Source organism: Eretmochelys imbricata, chromosome 2, assembly GCF_965152235.1.
Source record: "Eretmochelys imbricata isolate rEreImb1 chromosome 2, rEreImb1.hap1, whole genome shotgun sequence".
In the NCBI taxonomy this organism is placed as follows: Eukaryota; Metazoa; Chordata; order Testudines; family Cheloniidae; genus Eretmochelys; species Eretmochelys imbricata.
In genome coordinates, this window is record NC_135573.1 from 222,016,334 (window position 1) to 222,031,396 (window position 15,063).

Below are 15,063 nucleotides of genomic sequence, written 5' to 3' on the forward strand. Positions count from 1 at the left end.
TTGCCACCGGAGCACCACGCCGCCGAGTACATAAACCGCAAGGGGTACTTTTCAATAGTGCTGCAAGCTCTGGTGGATCACAAGGGACGTTTCACCAACATCAGCGTGGGATGGCCGGGAAAGGTACATGACGCTTGCATCTTCAGGAACTCTGGTCTGTTTCAAAAGCTGCAGGAAGGGACTTTATTCCCAGACCAGAAAATAGCTGTTGGGGATGTTGAAATGCCTATATGTATCCTTGGGGACCCAGCCTACCCCTTAATGCCATGGCTCATGAAGCCGTACACAGGCAGCCTGGACAGTAGTCAGGAGCTGTTCAACTACAGGCTGAGCAAGTGCAGAATGGTGGTAGAATGTGCATTTGGATGTTTAAAGGCGCGCTGGCGCAGTTTACTGACTCGCTTAGATCTCAGCGAAACCAATATTCCCACTGTTATTACTGCTAGCTGTGTGCTCCACAATATCTGTGAGAGTAAGGGGGAGACATTTATGGTGGGCTGGGAGGTTGAGGCAAATCGCCTGGCTGCTGGTTACGTGCAGCCAGATACCAGGGCGGTTAGAAGAGCACAGGAGGGCGCGGTACGCATCAGAGAAGCTTTGAAAACCAGTTTCATGACTGGCCAGGCTACGGTGTGAAAGTTCTGTTTGTTTCTCCTTGATGAAACCCCCCGCCCCTTGGTTCACTCTACTTCCCTGTAAGCTAACCACCCTCTCCTCCTCCCTTCAATCACCGCTTGCAGAGGCAATAAAGTCATTGTTGCTTCACATTCATGCATTCTTTATTCATTCATCACACAAATAGGGGGATGACTACCAAGGTAGCCCAGGAGGGGTGGTGGAGGAGGGAAGGAAAATGCCACACAGCACTTTAAAAGTTTACAACTTTAAAATTTATTGAATGCCAGCCTTCTTTTTTTTTGGGCAATCCTTTGTGGCGGAGTGGCTGGTTGGCCGGTGGCCCCCCCACTGCGTTCTTGGGCATCTGGGTGTGGAGGCTATGGAACTTTGGGATGAGGGCAGTTGGTTACACAGGGGCTGTAGTGGCAGTCTGTGCTCCAGCTGCCTTTGCTGCAGCTCAACCATACACTGGAGCATACTGGTTTGGTCCTCCAGCAGCCTCAGCATTGAATCCTGCCTCCTCTCATCACACTGCCACCACATTTGAGCTTCAGTCCTGTCTTCAGCCCGCCACTTACTCTCTTCAGCCCGCCACTTACTCTCTTCAGCCTGCCACCTCTTCTCCCGGTCATTTTGTGCTTTCCTGCACTCTGACATTATTGGCCTCCATGCATTCGTCTGTGCTCTGTCAGTGTGGGAGGACAGCATGAGCTCGGAGAACATTTCATCTCGAGTGCGTTTTTTTTTCTTTCTAAGCTTCACTAGCCTCTGGGAAGGAGAAGATCCTGTGATCATTGAAACACATGCAGCTGGTGGAGAAAAAAAAAGGGACAGCGGTATTTAAAAAGACACATTTTATAAAACAGTGGCTACACTCTTTCAGGGTAAACCTTGCTGTTAACATTACATACATAGCACATGTGCTTTCGTTACAAGGTCGCATTTTGCCTCCCCCCACCGCGTGGCTACCCCCTCAACCCTCCCCCCTCCCTGTGGCCACAGGCAAACAGCCCAGCAGGAATGGGCTCCTCTGAGTGTCCCCTGAAGAAAAGCACTCTATTTCAACCAGGTGACCATGAATTATATCTCACTCTCCTGAGGATAACACAGAGAGATAAAGAACGGATGTTGTTTGAATGCCAGCAAACATACACTGCAATGCTTTGTTGTACAATGATTCCCGAGTACGTGTTACTGGCCTGGAGTGGTAAAGTGTCCTACCATGAAGGACGCAATAAGGCTGCCCTCCCCAGAAACCTTTTGCAAAGGCTTTGGGAGTACATCCAGGAGAGCCGCGAATGCCAGGGCAAAGTAATCCTTTCACATGCTTGCTTTTAAACCATGTGTAGTATTTTAAAAGGTACACTCACCAGAGGTCCCTTCTCCGCCTGCTGGGTCCAGGAGGCAGCCTTGGGTGGGTTCGGGGGGTACTGGCTCCAGGTCCAGGGTGAGAAACAGTTCCTGGCTATCGGGAAAACCGGTTTCTCCGCTTGCTTGCTGTGAGCTATCTACAACCTCATCATCATCATCATCTTCTTCGTCCCCAAAACCTGCTTCCGTATTGCCTCCATCTCCATTAAAGGAGTCAAACAATACGGTGGGGTAGTGGTGGCTGAACCCCCTAAAATGGCATGCAGCTCATCATAGAAGCGGCACGTTTGGCGCTCTGACCCGGAGCGGCCGTTCGCCTCTCTGGTTTTCTGGTAGGCTTGTCTCAGTTCCTTAAGTTTCACGCACCACTGCTTCGTGTCCTTGTTATGGCCTCTGTCCTTCATGCCCTGGGAGATTTTGACAAAGGTTTTGGCATTTCGAAAACTGGAATGGAGTTCTGATAGCACGGATTCCTCTCCCCATACAGCGATCAGATCCCGTACCTCCCGTTCGGTCCATGCTGGAGCTCTTTTGCGATTCTGGGACTCCATCATGGTCACCTCTGCTGATGAGCTCTTCATGGTCACCTGCAGCTTGCCACGCTGGCCAAATAGAAAATGAGATTCAAAAGTTTGCGGTTCTTTTCCTGTCTACCTGGCCAGTGCATCTGAGTTGAGAGTGCTGTCCAGAGCGGTCACAATGGAGCACTCTGGGATAGCTCCCGGAGGCGAATACCATCGAATTGTGTCCACAGTACCCCAAATTCAAGCCAGCAAGGCCGATTTAAGTGCTAATCCACTTGTCAGGGGTGGAGTAAGGAAATCGATTTTAAGAGCCCTTTAAGTCGAAATAAAGGGCTTCATCGTGTGGACGGGTGCAGGTTTACATCGATTTAATGCTGCTAAATTCAACCTAAAGTCCCAGTGTAGACCAGGGCTGAGTAACTTTGGATGTGTGGTACGCCCTATACCACCCCACTATGCTTGAGCCTGATCAGCTCCGTGTAATTTTGCTGTATGTCAAATAAAAGCACCTGGGTGACAAAATCTAGAGTCACACTGAGTTCTTTTGGATCCCAAAGAACTGGATAAAGTGTTTTCCCAGAACTGGATAAGGTGTTCTGGATAAGCCAAGTGGAAAAGTGCTCAGAGGGAATCCCACCATTAATGTGAGTACACCGTACATCAGTTGGTCCTTACACAGGTTAATCTACCAGTGAGGAGAACATTTTGGCTACAATAGGCTTGAACAAAAACTGGGAGTGGATGGGTCATTACACAAAGTAAAACTATTTCCCCATGTTTATTCCATGCCCCCCCCCACACACACACTGTTCCTCAGATGTTCTTGTCAACTGCTGGAAATGGCCCACCTTGATTATCACTATAAAACGCCCTAGTTTAATGTGAATAAGCATGGGCCAGACTTTCAGGCAATTTAGATGTGTAGAAAGCCCCATTGTGTGACTATTATAATCAAAAAGTGGGCTATATGCAATTGTGAATTTGTGAGCTTTGTAGAAGGTTCAAGCTGGGATGAAATTTTGCAGGCAATGCTGCTCTAGCTTACAGTAACCAGGACCCACACCTTCTACAGGAGGAAATAATTTATGGAAGAGTACACTGGGATACAATGATCATGGGATTACAATGAAGGTTGAAAAAAAATGAGCCCTACTACCATTGAGTACACATGTTCTGTAGTTTGGGCTTTCTGTTTTTTTGTCACTGACATCACTGATCGTCCAAGTAACCTTGAAGCACTGAATTCCCTTAGCACTGAAATTAGAAAATGGTGAGAGGGAAGTAACCCTTGTAGGAACCAGAGTACCACAGGTAAATAAACTTAATGATAGTCAAACAGGACTTAAGAAGTTCTCCAAATAACGATTAGGAATACTGAGGTTTGCAGTAACGTGGTATAATATCCAAGAACAGCAGCAGGCATTACCACTGGAATGTGGAGGAGGAAACGGCCAGGTTTTCCAAATAGTGAAATAGAAGAGTTTCCTGTTTGAGGTGGGTGTGGGGCTGGTGTAGTTTCTAAGCTCAAAGGGAAAACCATAAACCCTTCCTAGCTCACTGTGGATGGTTCAGACACTGTAGGTGTTTTGTTTTTCCAACACACTTTTTCATTTCTTCCACTCCTCTTGCCTCTGAGCGGTTCCTTTCTTTGCGTTGTGCCTGAAGGTCCTGCCTCTCATGTAGTTCAGTTATCAGACCCAAAGGAGGCAGGGCAAGCAGATTTGTCAACACAAATGGAAAACAGACACAGAATGATAGCTGGGAAGACCTGGTGATCAGTAATGTAATGCTAATGTGGGCTCCTGTGCTTTGTGCTCTGATCTTTCAAAAAGATACCAAGAAATCTGAATAAATACTGTACATGTTGCAACAGCCTTAGTGTGTTCTCCATTATTGTGCACTCTCTCCAACCTTTGCAACCGGGCATTGTTAGTCATACATGCCACATATGAGGTGGATTTCTAATTGGGGGCCCTTGTGAACAGAGCTAGTGGTCTCAGCCTAGTTTTGAGTTGGCAGATATCCACGTCTTATGCAAAAACAACCATTCACCAACACAACAGGCATTTTGGTTGGCAATCTGAGTAGACTGAGTGGGAATGGATCCTGGACTATGCACTGTCCCCTAGAGGTGATCCTTCCATGTCAGGGCTGAGGCACACCGACAGAGTCTGGGAAAGTTTGCACTCTCATTGTTTGTACAATTCTACTCTTTTGAAGAAATGGAGGACTTCGGCCTCCTGGTTCATTAAGCTGGCATGTTTCACATGTGTAGTAAATCGGCTGAGTTTCTATTTCCCTCCTTCCCTCACAATGAATGACCCTGGAGGTCACCCTTTAATAGCTCTGTACAGTATTGCCCAGCCATGAGGATGGAGAAAGGAAAGCAGACATTACATATGACTAACAAGACAGTCCAAAGCAAATTCACAGTTCAAAACCTGATTCTGAGTTATAGCCATACACTCAAGGATCTGAAAAATACCCTGTGATCTGTATGCCCAATTAAAATTTAAGCAGAGCACCATAGAATCTAAGTTCAGTTGTCACTGGATAGATTTTGCTGCAGAATTGAGGGCCATTTTGTTGCTGAATACTGGAGATTTGGATATATATTTTCTCTTTATGATAATAAAAAAGTTTGTTCTAAAACATTGGTAGGTTTAATCCATCTCTATCACATATCCTCTCCTGCCATTGTCAAAAAACTACATGTGCAAAGATGGGGCTCTGAATATATACACAAGTTAAGGAAAGCAAACTGAGGAGCATGTGCTGTACTGAATTTACAAATAGCTGTAACTGCATTGTTTCTAAACCAAATATCTTAAAACAAGGGAAGAGCTCTAGTGCATCATGAGGACAAAATATGCACCAATTATGTTATATTAAAATAAGCGATATCTGATTATTCAAGTACAGTATTCACTTAACTGATGAAAAAATTCTTTTTCATGTACTTTCAGGTAACTCGAAGGTGACCTGAGGAGCATCTGGGTCTTAAGTCGATCATGTCACTGTTGCATTGCAATATGATCCCTCAAAAATGTTTCAAACTGCATTACTGCAAACTAGCCAGCTCTATCTTCAGCACTCTCTACTTCAGTTACTTTTCATGATGTTTCACAAATGATGCAGCAGGCCTCCGTAATTCTCTCTCTAATAACACGTTCCAGGTAATTGTTGGTTTCTTGGAATGCCTGTGCCTATACTTCACGCCATAATTAAAGGAATTGCATAAACCTTGGAACAGTATTTGGAAATCTGCAAATGGAAGTTTACTTTACAAATGTTAGGGAGGAATAGGAAGCCAAAGAGCTAAAATCAGCAGGCTGTGGTGTGTTCACTTTGAATAGTTTGAGGAAGACACCTTTCTGTTTTAGCCATCAGGACTGGACTCACTTCCATGGGATCTTTTAAGTACATGGGGAAAGAGGTCAGTGGAAGTGACAGCAGGTCCTCACAGAGGAGCTCAGAGGGGACTTATTGGCAGAAGAGGAAGACAGTGCTTAAAACTAAACAAATGATTGATTTTTAAAGTTCAAGAGTCAATGCTAGGAACAGATAAGGGTTGCCACAGGGAAAACCATATTACCAAAGAGAAAAAGACCTCCTCCTACAGCAGCGCATCAAGAACAATTATGGGGTAGGTTCTGAATCTGAAGTCCCCATTTAAGGATTGAATCTGGCTTTTCTTTTACAAGCAAAGGCATTCTGAAGGAGGTCCAGAGGGCTAAGCTGCACCTGGAGTCCAAAGGAAGAATTTTGGATGACTCAGTCAAAATTCTGCTTGGGGACTCCCAGGGAGTGGAATGGCAACTGCACCCTCCTTTATCCATTGTGTTAAGTAGCTCTTTCATGATAAGGGAAGGCTTAGAACTATGTTCTTGTCTGAATCCAAACTAGCTTTTATCCAACATGTCCATTTTTGTCTGGGTGTTCCTGTGGCAATGCCACCAACACTTACTCTAGGACATCAGCCAGAAATGTTAAGTTAGGCACCAGCAAGGTTCTCTCAGAGCAGAGGAGCGCAAACTACAGCCCATGGGCCGGATCTGGCCCATCAGGGCTTTCTATCTGGCCCGTGGGATTGCCAGCCCCGTGGTGCAGTGGGGCTAAGACAGGCTTCTGCCTGCCCTGGCCCCGTGCCGCTCCCAGAAGCGGCCGGAACCACGGCCCCTCGGGGATGGGGGGTGGCAGAGGGCTTCGTGCGCTGCCCTTGCCCGCAGGCACCACCCCCTTCAGCTCCCATTGGCCGGGAACAGGGAACCGGGACCAATGGGAGCTTCAGGGGTGACACCCACAGGCGAGGGAAGTGCACGGCGGAGCCCACACCCTGAACCCCTCCTGCACTGTGCACCCCAACCCCCTGCCCTTAGCCTGCCTTGAGCCCCCTGCTGCACCTAATCCCCTGCTTTGAGCCCCCTCCTGCACCCCAAACCCCTGCCCTGAGCCCCAAACCACCTGCTGCACCCCACATCCCTTCTGGGTTCACAAATTTGACCACTCTTTTCAGGAATTTTCCTCAATAATTAATTTAAAACATACCCACCACCAAAGCTCGTTCACTCGACTATTTCCTAAAAGTGAGCAGGAAAAGAGTGCAAATCCAGTTGTACTGATATGAAAAAGTGATAATATCTAAACCTTTTTTGTAGTATTCTTCCATCTCTATTTTAGAAGACTCCGGTAGTACTATTACCAACATAAGGCTAGACTCACCCTGGGTGAGATATCTTAGAGTAGGTGAGAGTGCGTGTTGGAGGGGTAAATGTGGCATAGTCTCACCTTGTGGCTCCCTGATCTGAGGTTCATTACAGGCTGGCCCAGCTTCTAGCATAGTTCAGAGCAACCTCAAGGCTTTGTTAAATTATGTCCAAATTACATTCTAAGGACCATTTCAGCAGCCAGTGATCACGAGAGCACAGCAGCACTTTGGCCAGGCCCTCTTTTTCCCAGCTATGCCCCTGTGCTTCGAATTGTGGTGTGTGTGGGGGCATCAACAGAGAGCCATTGCAGCTGCTCTATATGCCATCTGGAGATTACCCCTACCTGGAGAATGCTCACTGGGCCAAATCAGCTCGGTTCCCGTCTACTTTATGCCACGAGAGCAGAGACAAAGATCTGAACCAGAAAGAGCAGATTATTTTTTTATTTCAGTAGATAACCATACTTTAGGTAACCAGGTCTTTAGTTTGGGTTCTTGCTCACCAGTAAAGATAATCCTCCATTTGATGTTGCCTTGCTTGGTTACACTTCTGTATTCTGTCTACTAGCCACATCAGGCTTTATAATATTTATTAATTCTTGCCAGAAATAATATATTAGCTGATTTCAGTATAGCTGTTTTTGAGAAGGTACCTAAGGGCCTTTCTTCCTGGCCCCATGGACCTCAGAACCATGTCTCAGGGCTTTCCAATGTCCTGATCATTTTATATCAGGAGAGGCTTTATGCCACCTTCTCCAGTGGCTAGTAGGGGAACCTGCACCCCCACACTACATGACTTCCAGCCCAGGCACCCTATAACCAGAAGCCAAGGTGTCTCAGTCAGACTCCTTGCTGCTGACTCCCTGGGCTCCTCCCCACCTAGGCTTTCTCAGGCCTGCTTCCCTGCAGCCTCTGTAGACTCAGCCTTTCCTTAGGGATGAGATTCACAGGGCATTCCGCTGGAGTCCCCAACAAAACCAGAGCATAAACGTATAAACAAAAACCCACTTCTGCCCTCCTTTGGCTTGACCTTAATGCCTGCTCTCTCAAATGCCTCTCAGGGCTCCCCCAGACCCCTGAGATCCTGATCCTGCCTGGGCTCTCCGCCAGAGCCTGCGCTACCCCAGCCATAGGTAGCTACTCTGTCTCCCCTGGCTGTTTCACAGCCTTCTCTAGACAGGCTAGGATCCCAGGACTTACTCCCCTCCAGGGCTTCCTCCTCATTAAGGCTATGGCTACACTGGAGAGCTTACAATGGCGCAGCTGCACTGAGGCAGCTATACCGCTGTAAGCTCTCCAGTGTAGCTGCTTTAAGCCAACGGGAGAGAGCGCTCCTGTCAGCTTAACTAATCCACTCCCAACGAGCGGCGGAAGTTATGTTGGCAGGAGAAGCTCTCCTGCCCGCATAACACTGTCCACACCGGCGCTTAGGTCGGTGTAACTTATGTCACTCAGGGGATGGCTTATTCACACCCCTGACCAACATATGTTATATTGACATAAGCTGTAGCATAGACATATCCTCACGCTCTGTTCTCAGAAAGTGACTGCAGACCCTCTCTGTACAGCCCCTTCTGCTACAAACTTTCTCTCTCTCTGCTAACTAGCCTGCTGCAGCCCAGCTGGTCTTCACATTCCAGATGCAGCCAGATAACCTAATTGTCTTCTCAGGCCCTCATTAACCCATTCAGGGCCTGTGTGTGATACATGACCCATCACAGGTCCCTAAGGATATGTCTACACTGCAACGTAAGCTTGGGCTCAGACTCAGGTTCAAGCCTAACCCCCCTTCCATCCACACACAAATCGTGTTAACCCAGGGCTTGGATCAGAGCACAGGTCAAGCCTTAACCCAGGGCTTGAGTCCTATTGCTTTGCAGTGGCAGTCCCAGTTGACTCAGGTTCTGGGAGTCCTCCAGAAAGTAACCCACAATCCTATGGGCCATCTTCCTTTGTCTTCTCTGTCCCAAGAATCTTGAATCTACTCTATTGAAAACAGAAGCAACCATCCTTGGTGTACTGCAGTAGCTCAATGAGTCAGTGTCAACACTTACATTGTCTTCTGACCACCGAGCTGCAAACACACCAGCAGAAAGCCTCCTGTGTTTGCAAAGGAGATTGAACAGAACAAACCTTCTGCAAAGCACGCACTTCCTGGTCACAGCAGCACAACCTGGATTTTTGGAAAATCTCTCGTGCACGGCCAGCAAAACTGTACACATCCCCAGTGCTTCGGAACGCGCAGGCTCTGCAGCTGCTCCTCAGTGGGTGCATCAGCTCTGACAAACCATGGTCCCAGAATGTGCTCCTGCTGCTCCAGCTCCAAAGCCTGCTCTGGAGCTAGTTCCAGAGACACAGTGACTTCATTGTCCCCACTCAATGCCTGCTGTTGGCTCCCATCAGTCCCACAGCTCGATTCTGGGACCAGCAGGACACTGTCCTGGCTGACCAAGTCTTCATGCACCACTGTTGGCTCCATCCTGCGTGCAGTGACCAGAATCCAGTCAAAGTCCTCATAAAACAGGCATGATTTTGGTGATTTGTGCTAGGTGTGGTTCTGGTCCCTTTTTTCCCCCTGTAGAGTTCTGTTGTTACTAGTGTTTTGGCATGGTAATGGCAGCTGGCCGACCTGGGAATGGGTGAGTGTTATAATTTTCTAATACATGTTTATGAAGAACGTTTTTTTATTTCATCAAGAAATGTTATTGCTATCACTGCTTCATTCCATACAATGTGTATTTAACATAGTAAAGGTAAACACGTACCCAGGGACAACTGGAAATTAGTATGCAAAGACTATCCGTGGTCATGTCATTCATAAGTACATTGCATGGCACTAAAATGCCCCACTGCACCCCCCACAGGCACATTCATAGAGGTACTACTCCCTCTTTTAGTGGGCCATGTAAGTCCATAATGTGGGAGCACAAAGCATCCCTGACTACTGTTGCCCAGGTGCATCCAGACCCAGCCTGGGATGTGGTTGGTTTGATTCAAAGCCCCAGGTTCGAGCCCAGGTTAGAAAATTCATAACCTAGGTTTACTGAATGCATCCGATGAAGTGAGTTGTAGCTCACGAAAGCTTATGCTCAAATAAATTTGTTAGTCTCTAAGGTGCCATAAGTACTCCTTTTCTTCAATCAGTGTAGACACTTAAGCCCTGGGTTCTTTCACGCAGGATCAATGGACTCAAGTCCCACTAACCCTGGGCTTACATTGCATTGTAGACATTCCCAAAGTGACCTAGGAGCACAAATCCCATGGTACTTGTGGTCTTAAATTCCTTAGGTACTCTGGAAAATCTCAGGCTAGGTGCCAGAACATGGGTTTAGGAGCCTAACTTTAGGCAACCAGTTTTTAAATTTTGTGACCATACAATAAGTTAAAGTACAGGGATCTAGTCTGTTGACAAAAAAGTGGGTGATAATGTGATGCTGGCAGACCAGATGCCAGCTCATGCCAAGGCCTAGGGTTCACCCGACACTGACAAATGCATAGCTGGAAATCAGACTGACTCACCTGTGTGTTAGTTTAGTTAAAAGAGATTATTAGTGTTATAAGAATGTGTTTAGACTTTATGGAATGCTTGTAGGATGCCGCATGTACTAATTCTGCTTATAATATCTGTATCCCGTGGTATAAAGTTATATTGCGTGTCTACATGATAAATCGCTGTAATTGTGAAATTCATCAAACAGGATAAGAAGCATTAATTAAGGTAAAGTGCTCATCCTGCACACAGATGGTCAATTGAAGGCAAACGAGGCATTGTGTAGCATCAAAGGACAAAGACCTTGTTAATTGCATTCTTCAATCTCTCCAAGAAGGGGCTAAAAATCCCTGAGAAGGAGAAACTGGAATCTTTATGCTGTCTAGAGTCTGAGGAGCAAAGATGCCTACACATAAGCAAGAGATCCCTTTGCTGCTCGGCATGGGTCAGCCCTAATGAACATATAATGCTGCTTGTTATAGAAGCTTCAGTTACCTTTTTAAATCTAATACTGTAACTCATTTGTGCATGTGTGCTTCCTGTTTTAACCTTGTAAATAACTCCCTTATTTTCTTTGTTAATAAATCTTTAGTTAGTTTATTACAGGATTGGCTATAGGCAGAGCCATCCCTCGGGTACCGTGAATCGGGGCTATTGCTCCAGGCCCCACGCTTTGGGGGTCCCAGTGGGCCGGTGCGTTTGGCTGGCATGGTCGGTCCCTGAACTGACAGATTCGTCACTTCCACCCTGGGCCCCGCCCTGCCGCTAGGGACGGCCCTGGCTAAGGTATTGTCTTTGGGATGAGATCTGAGTACAAATGACCTGGGATAAGTGAATGGTCCTTTGGGACTGGGAGTAACATGACTATTGTCATGATCTTTGGCGTAAAGTGATCAGCTATGGGTGGCACGATAGACCAGAATGCACAAAGGGACTGTCTGTGACTCCGTGGTAAGAATGCTCTAGTGCTCTAGGAGTTCACACTTGTTACTAGGTTGGTGAAATCTAATTATAGATCATACCACCAGTCTGGGGTGTCAGCTCTGCTTTTCGATAGTCTGCCCTGAGGTTGACACTGACAGTTGTGAGACACTCCAGACAGCGTGACAGATGGGAACATAATAATTCACACAATAATAGAGAAAGTGGGACAGGAGCAGATGACATTAATGGAAACATGAAAAATTAACAGAAAATGGGCACAAGGCCTCCAGAGATGCCAACCTGAACATTCATACATGGGCTTTTATAGCTTATGAAATCAGTTGTTGCACATGTGAGATCAGAACTTGATACAGTTATTAAAATATTTGAAAATGAACTATTACAAATCTAAAATGCCAGTAAAAATAACGTGCCTTCTGTGGGAATCTGAATGCATTTGTGCAGCACTCAGGCTCCAGGTGTAAGCAACCAATTAGCACCGAGTAAAATGTAACACTTCCCCAAATGCGTGAAGGTAGACCATATTGCCAGTATATGATTGACCCAACAGAGAGAGTACACTTAGGGAAATAAGTGGGCTTGGAGGAATTACCATTAAGTGGAAACATAATTGGTTAAACAACCACAACCAAAGAGTAACGATTAATGGAATGATGTCAGATTGGAAGCAAGTCTCAAGAGGGGTTCCACAGGGATCTGTTCTGGGTCCGGTGTTGTTTAACATCTTTATTAATGACGTGGATGTAGCAACAGAGAGCATCCTGATCAACTTTGCAGATGACACAAAGCTGTGGGGGAGGGTTGCCAACATTTTGGCGGATAGAGCTAAAATTCAGAGTGATAAATTGGAGAACTGGGCTATAGGCAACAAAACAAAATTCAACAAAGACAAATGTAAGGTGCTACTTATGGAAGAAAACCCAAATGCCCACATACAAAATGGGGAGTAATTGGCTTGGCAGCAGCACTGCTGCAAAGGATCTGGGAGTTGTGGTGGATCACAGCCTCAACATGAGTTAGCAATGCAATGCTGTTGCAAAAAAAGCAAATGCAATTTTAGATTGCATTAGTAGAGGCATATCATACAACTCATGGCAGATGATAATGCAGCTCTACTCAGTGCTGGTTAGGTCTCAGCTCGAGTGCTGTGTCCAGTTTTGGTCACCAATGTATAAAAAGGATGTAGAGAAACTGAAAAGGATCCAGAGGGGTGTGACAAAGATGCTCAAAGGGATGGAATGCAAGCCATACAAGCAAAGACTGAAGGAACGGGGTATGTTTAGTTTTGAAAAGAGGAGATTAACAAGGGACATGATAACAGTCTTCAAATTTGAACAGCTTCCATAAAAATATGGAAAAAAATTGTTCTTTCTTGTCACAGAGGGCAGGACAAGAGGCAGGGGGTTCAAACTACAGCATAGCATCTTTAGGGTCAACCTCAGGGAAAATTTTCTAACTGTAAGGACAGTAGGACAATAGAACAGACTGCCTAGTTAGGTCGTGGAAGCTCCTTCACTGGAGGTTTTCAAAAGGAGGCTGGATAGCCATCTGTCTTGATGGTTTAGACACGACAAATCCTGCATCTTGGCAGGGGTTAGACTAGATGACCCTTGTGGTGCCATCTAACCCTATGATTCTATAATAGCTTCAGCACATGGCTGAGAGCTCTGAGGCAGCCTGGCAACGTGTCCTAGCTGATTGGCTTGAAAGGGAAACAGAGAGAGTCCTGGCTTTGTTGACAAGCGTTAATAGGCTTTGAATCTTAATGTCTGCTTCCAGCTGTGTGCATTTGCTTCTCTTTATGGGCTGCAAAGGTATGCTATCTTTTTTGTGCTTACCTTAGCGGTGTGCCACAATGTTGTGGTGATTTCAAGGCATAAAGCACAAGTACGTAGCTTTCATCCCTGAATAACAGGCTGTGAGTATTTTGTTTCCATATGCCCATCTTGCTGACCACTCAGCTCACCTGAAATTCCCATATAGGGTTGCCAACTTTCTAACTGCAGAAAACCGAACATCCTTGCTCTGCCCCTTTTCCTGCCCCTTTCCCAAGGCCCTGCCCTCACCTGCCCCTTCTCCAAGGCCCTGCCCCTGCTCACTACATCTCCCCTCCCTCTGTCGCTCGTTCTCCCCCACCTTCGCTCACTCACTCATTTTCAATGGGCTGGGGCAGGGGGCTGGGGTGCGGAAGGGGGTGAGGGCTCTGGCTGGGGGTGCGGGGTCTGGGTTGGGGCCAGAGATGAGGTGTTTGGGATGCATGAGGGGGCTCAGGGCTTGGGGCTGGAGGGTGGGGCCAAGGGGTTTGAAGTGTGGAAGCGGGCTCTGGGCTGAGGCAGGGAGCTGGGGTGTGGGAGTTCTTGGCTGGGGGTGTGGGCTCCATGGTGGGGCCAGAAATGAGGGGTTCAGGGTGCAGGAGGGGTCTCCAGGCTGGGGCAGGGAGTTGGGGTGTGGGATATGGTGCGGGGGTGCAGGCTCTGGGCGGCACTTTCCTCAGGCGGCTCTAGGAAATGGCCAGCATGTCCCTCCAGCTCAGAGGTGGGCAAGCTACAGCCCATGGGCCACATCTGGCCTGCGGGACCCTCCTGCCCGGCCCCTGAGCTCCTGGCTAGTCCCCGGCCCCTCCCCTGCTGTCCTTCCACCCCTACAGCCTTACCATGCTGCACCACCGGCCCAATGCTCTGGGAGGCCGGGCAGCGCAGTTGCAGAGCCACAGCCTGACCCGGTGCTCCAGGCAGTGTGGTAAGGGGCAGGGGGGTTGGATAGAGGGCAGGGGAGTTCGGGGGTGTGGTCGGGTCGGGGGTGTGGATAGGGGTCAGGGCGGTCAGAGGGCGGGAAACAGGAGGGTTGGATGGGGCTGGGGTCCCGGGGGGCAGTCAGGGGTGGGGAGTCCGGGAATGGTCAGGGGACAGAAGCAGGGGGTGGTGGATGGGGTAGAAGTCCCGGGGGGGGGCTGTCAGGGGACAGGGAACAGGTGGGGTTGGATGGGGCAGGAGTCCCAGGGGAGCCATCAGGGGGTGAGAAGCGGGGGGTTGGATAGGAGGTGGAGGCCAGGCCACGCCTGGCTGTTTGAGGAGACACCCCCACCCCTAACTGGCCCTCCACACAATTTTGGAAACCCGATGTGGCCCTCAGGCCAAAAAGTTTGCCCATCCCTGCTCTAGCTCTTAGGTGAAGGGGTGGCCACAGGGTTGTGCGCACTGCCCCCGCCTACAGACGTCGCCCTCGCCGCTCCCACTGGCTGCGGTTCCCAGCCAATGAGAGCTGCGGAGCCAGAGCTCGGAGTGAGGGCAACGTGCGGAGCCCCCATGGCTGCCCCTATGTCTAGGAGATGGAGGGACATGTTCCCGCTTCCCGGGAGCCGCGCAGAGCCAGGTAGGGAGCCTGCCAGCCCTGCTGCACCGGCAGCA

The 15,063-nt window shown here is 48.1% G+C and overlaps 1 protein-coding gene across 1 annotated transcript in view; it reads right to left on the bottom strand.

The window, feature by feature from the left end:
- The window catches only part of COL1A2 (collagen type I alpha 2 chain), a 127,049-nt gene extending 117,349 nt beyond the window's left edge, over positions 1-9,700 (bottom strand). Inside the window, exon 1 of the mRNA XM_077808748.1 lies at positions 9,440-9,700. Within this exon, the coding sequence (XP_077664874.1) occupies positions 9,440-9,700 (261 nt within the window). The remainder of the gene's footprint in view (positions 1-9,439) is intronic.
- Between the last annotated feature and the right edge of the window lie 5,363 nt (positions 9,701-15,063).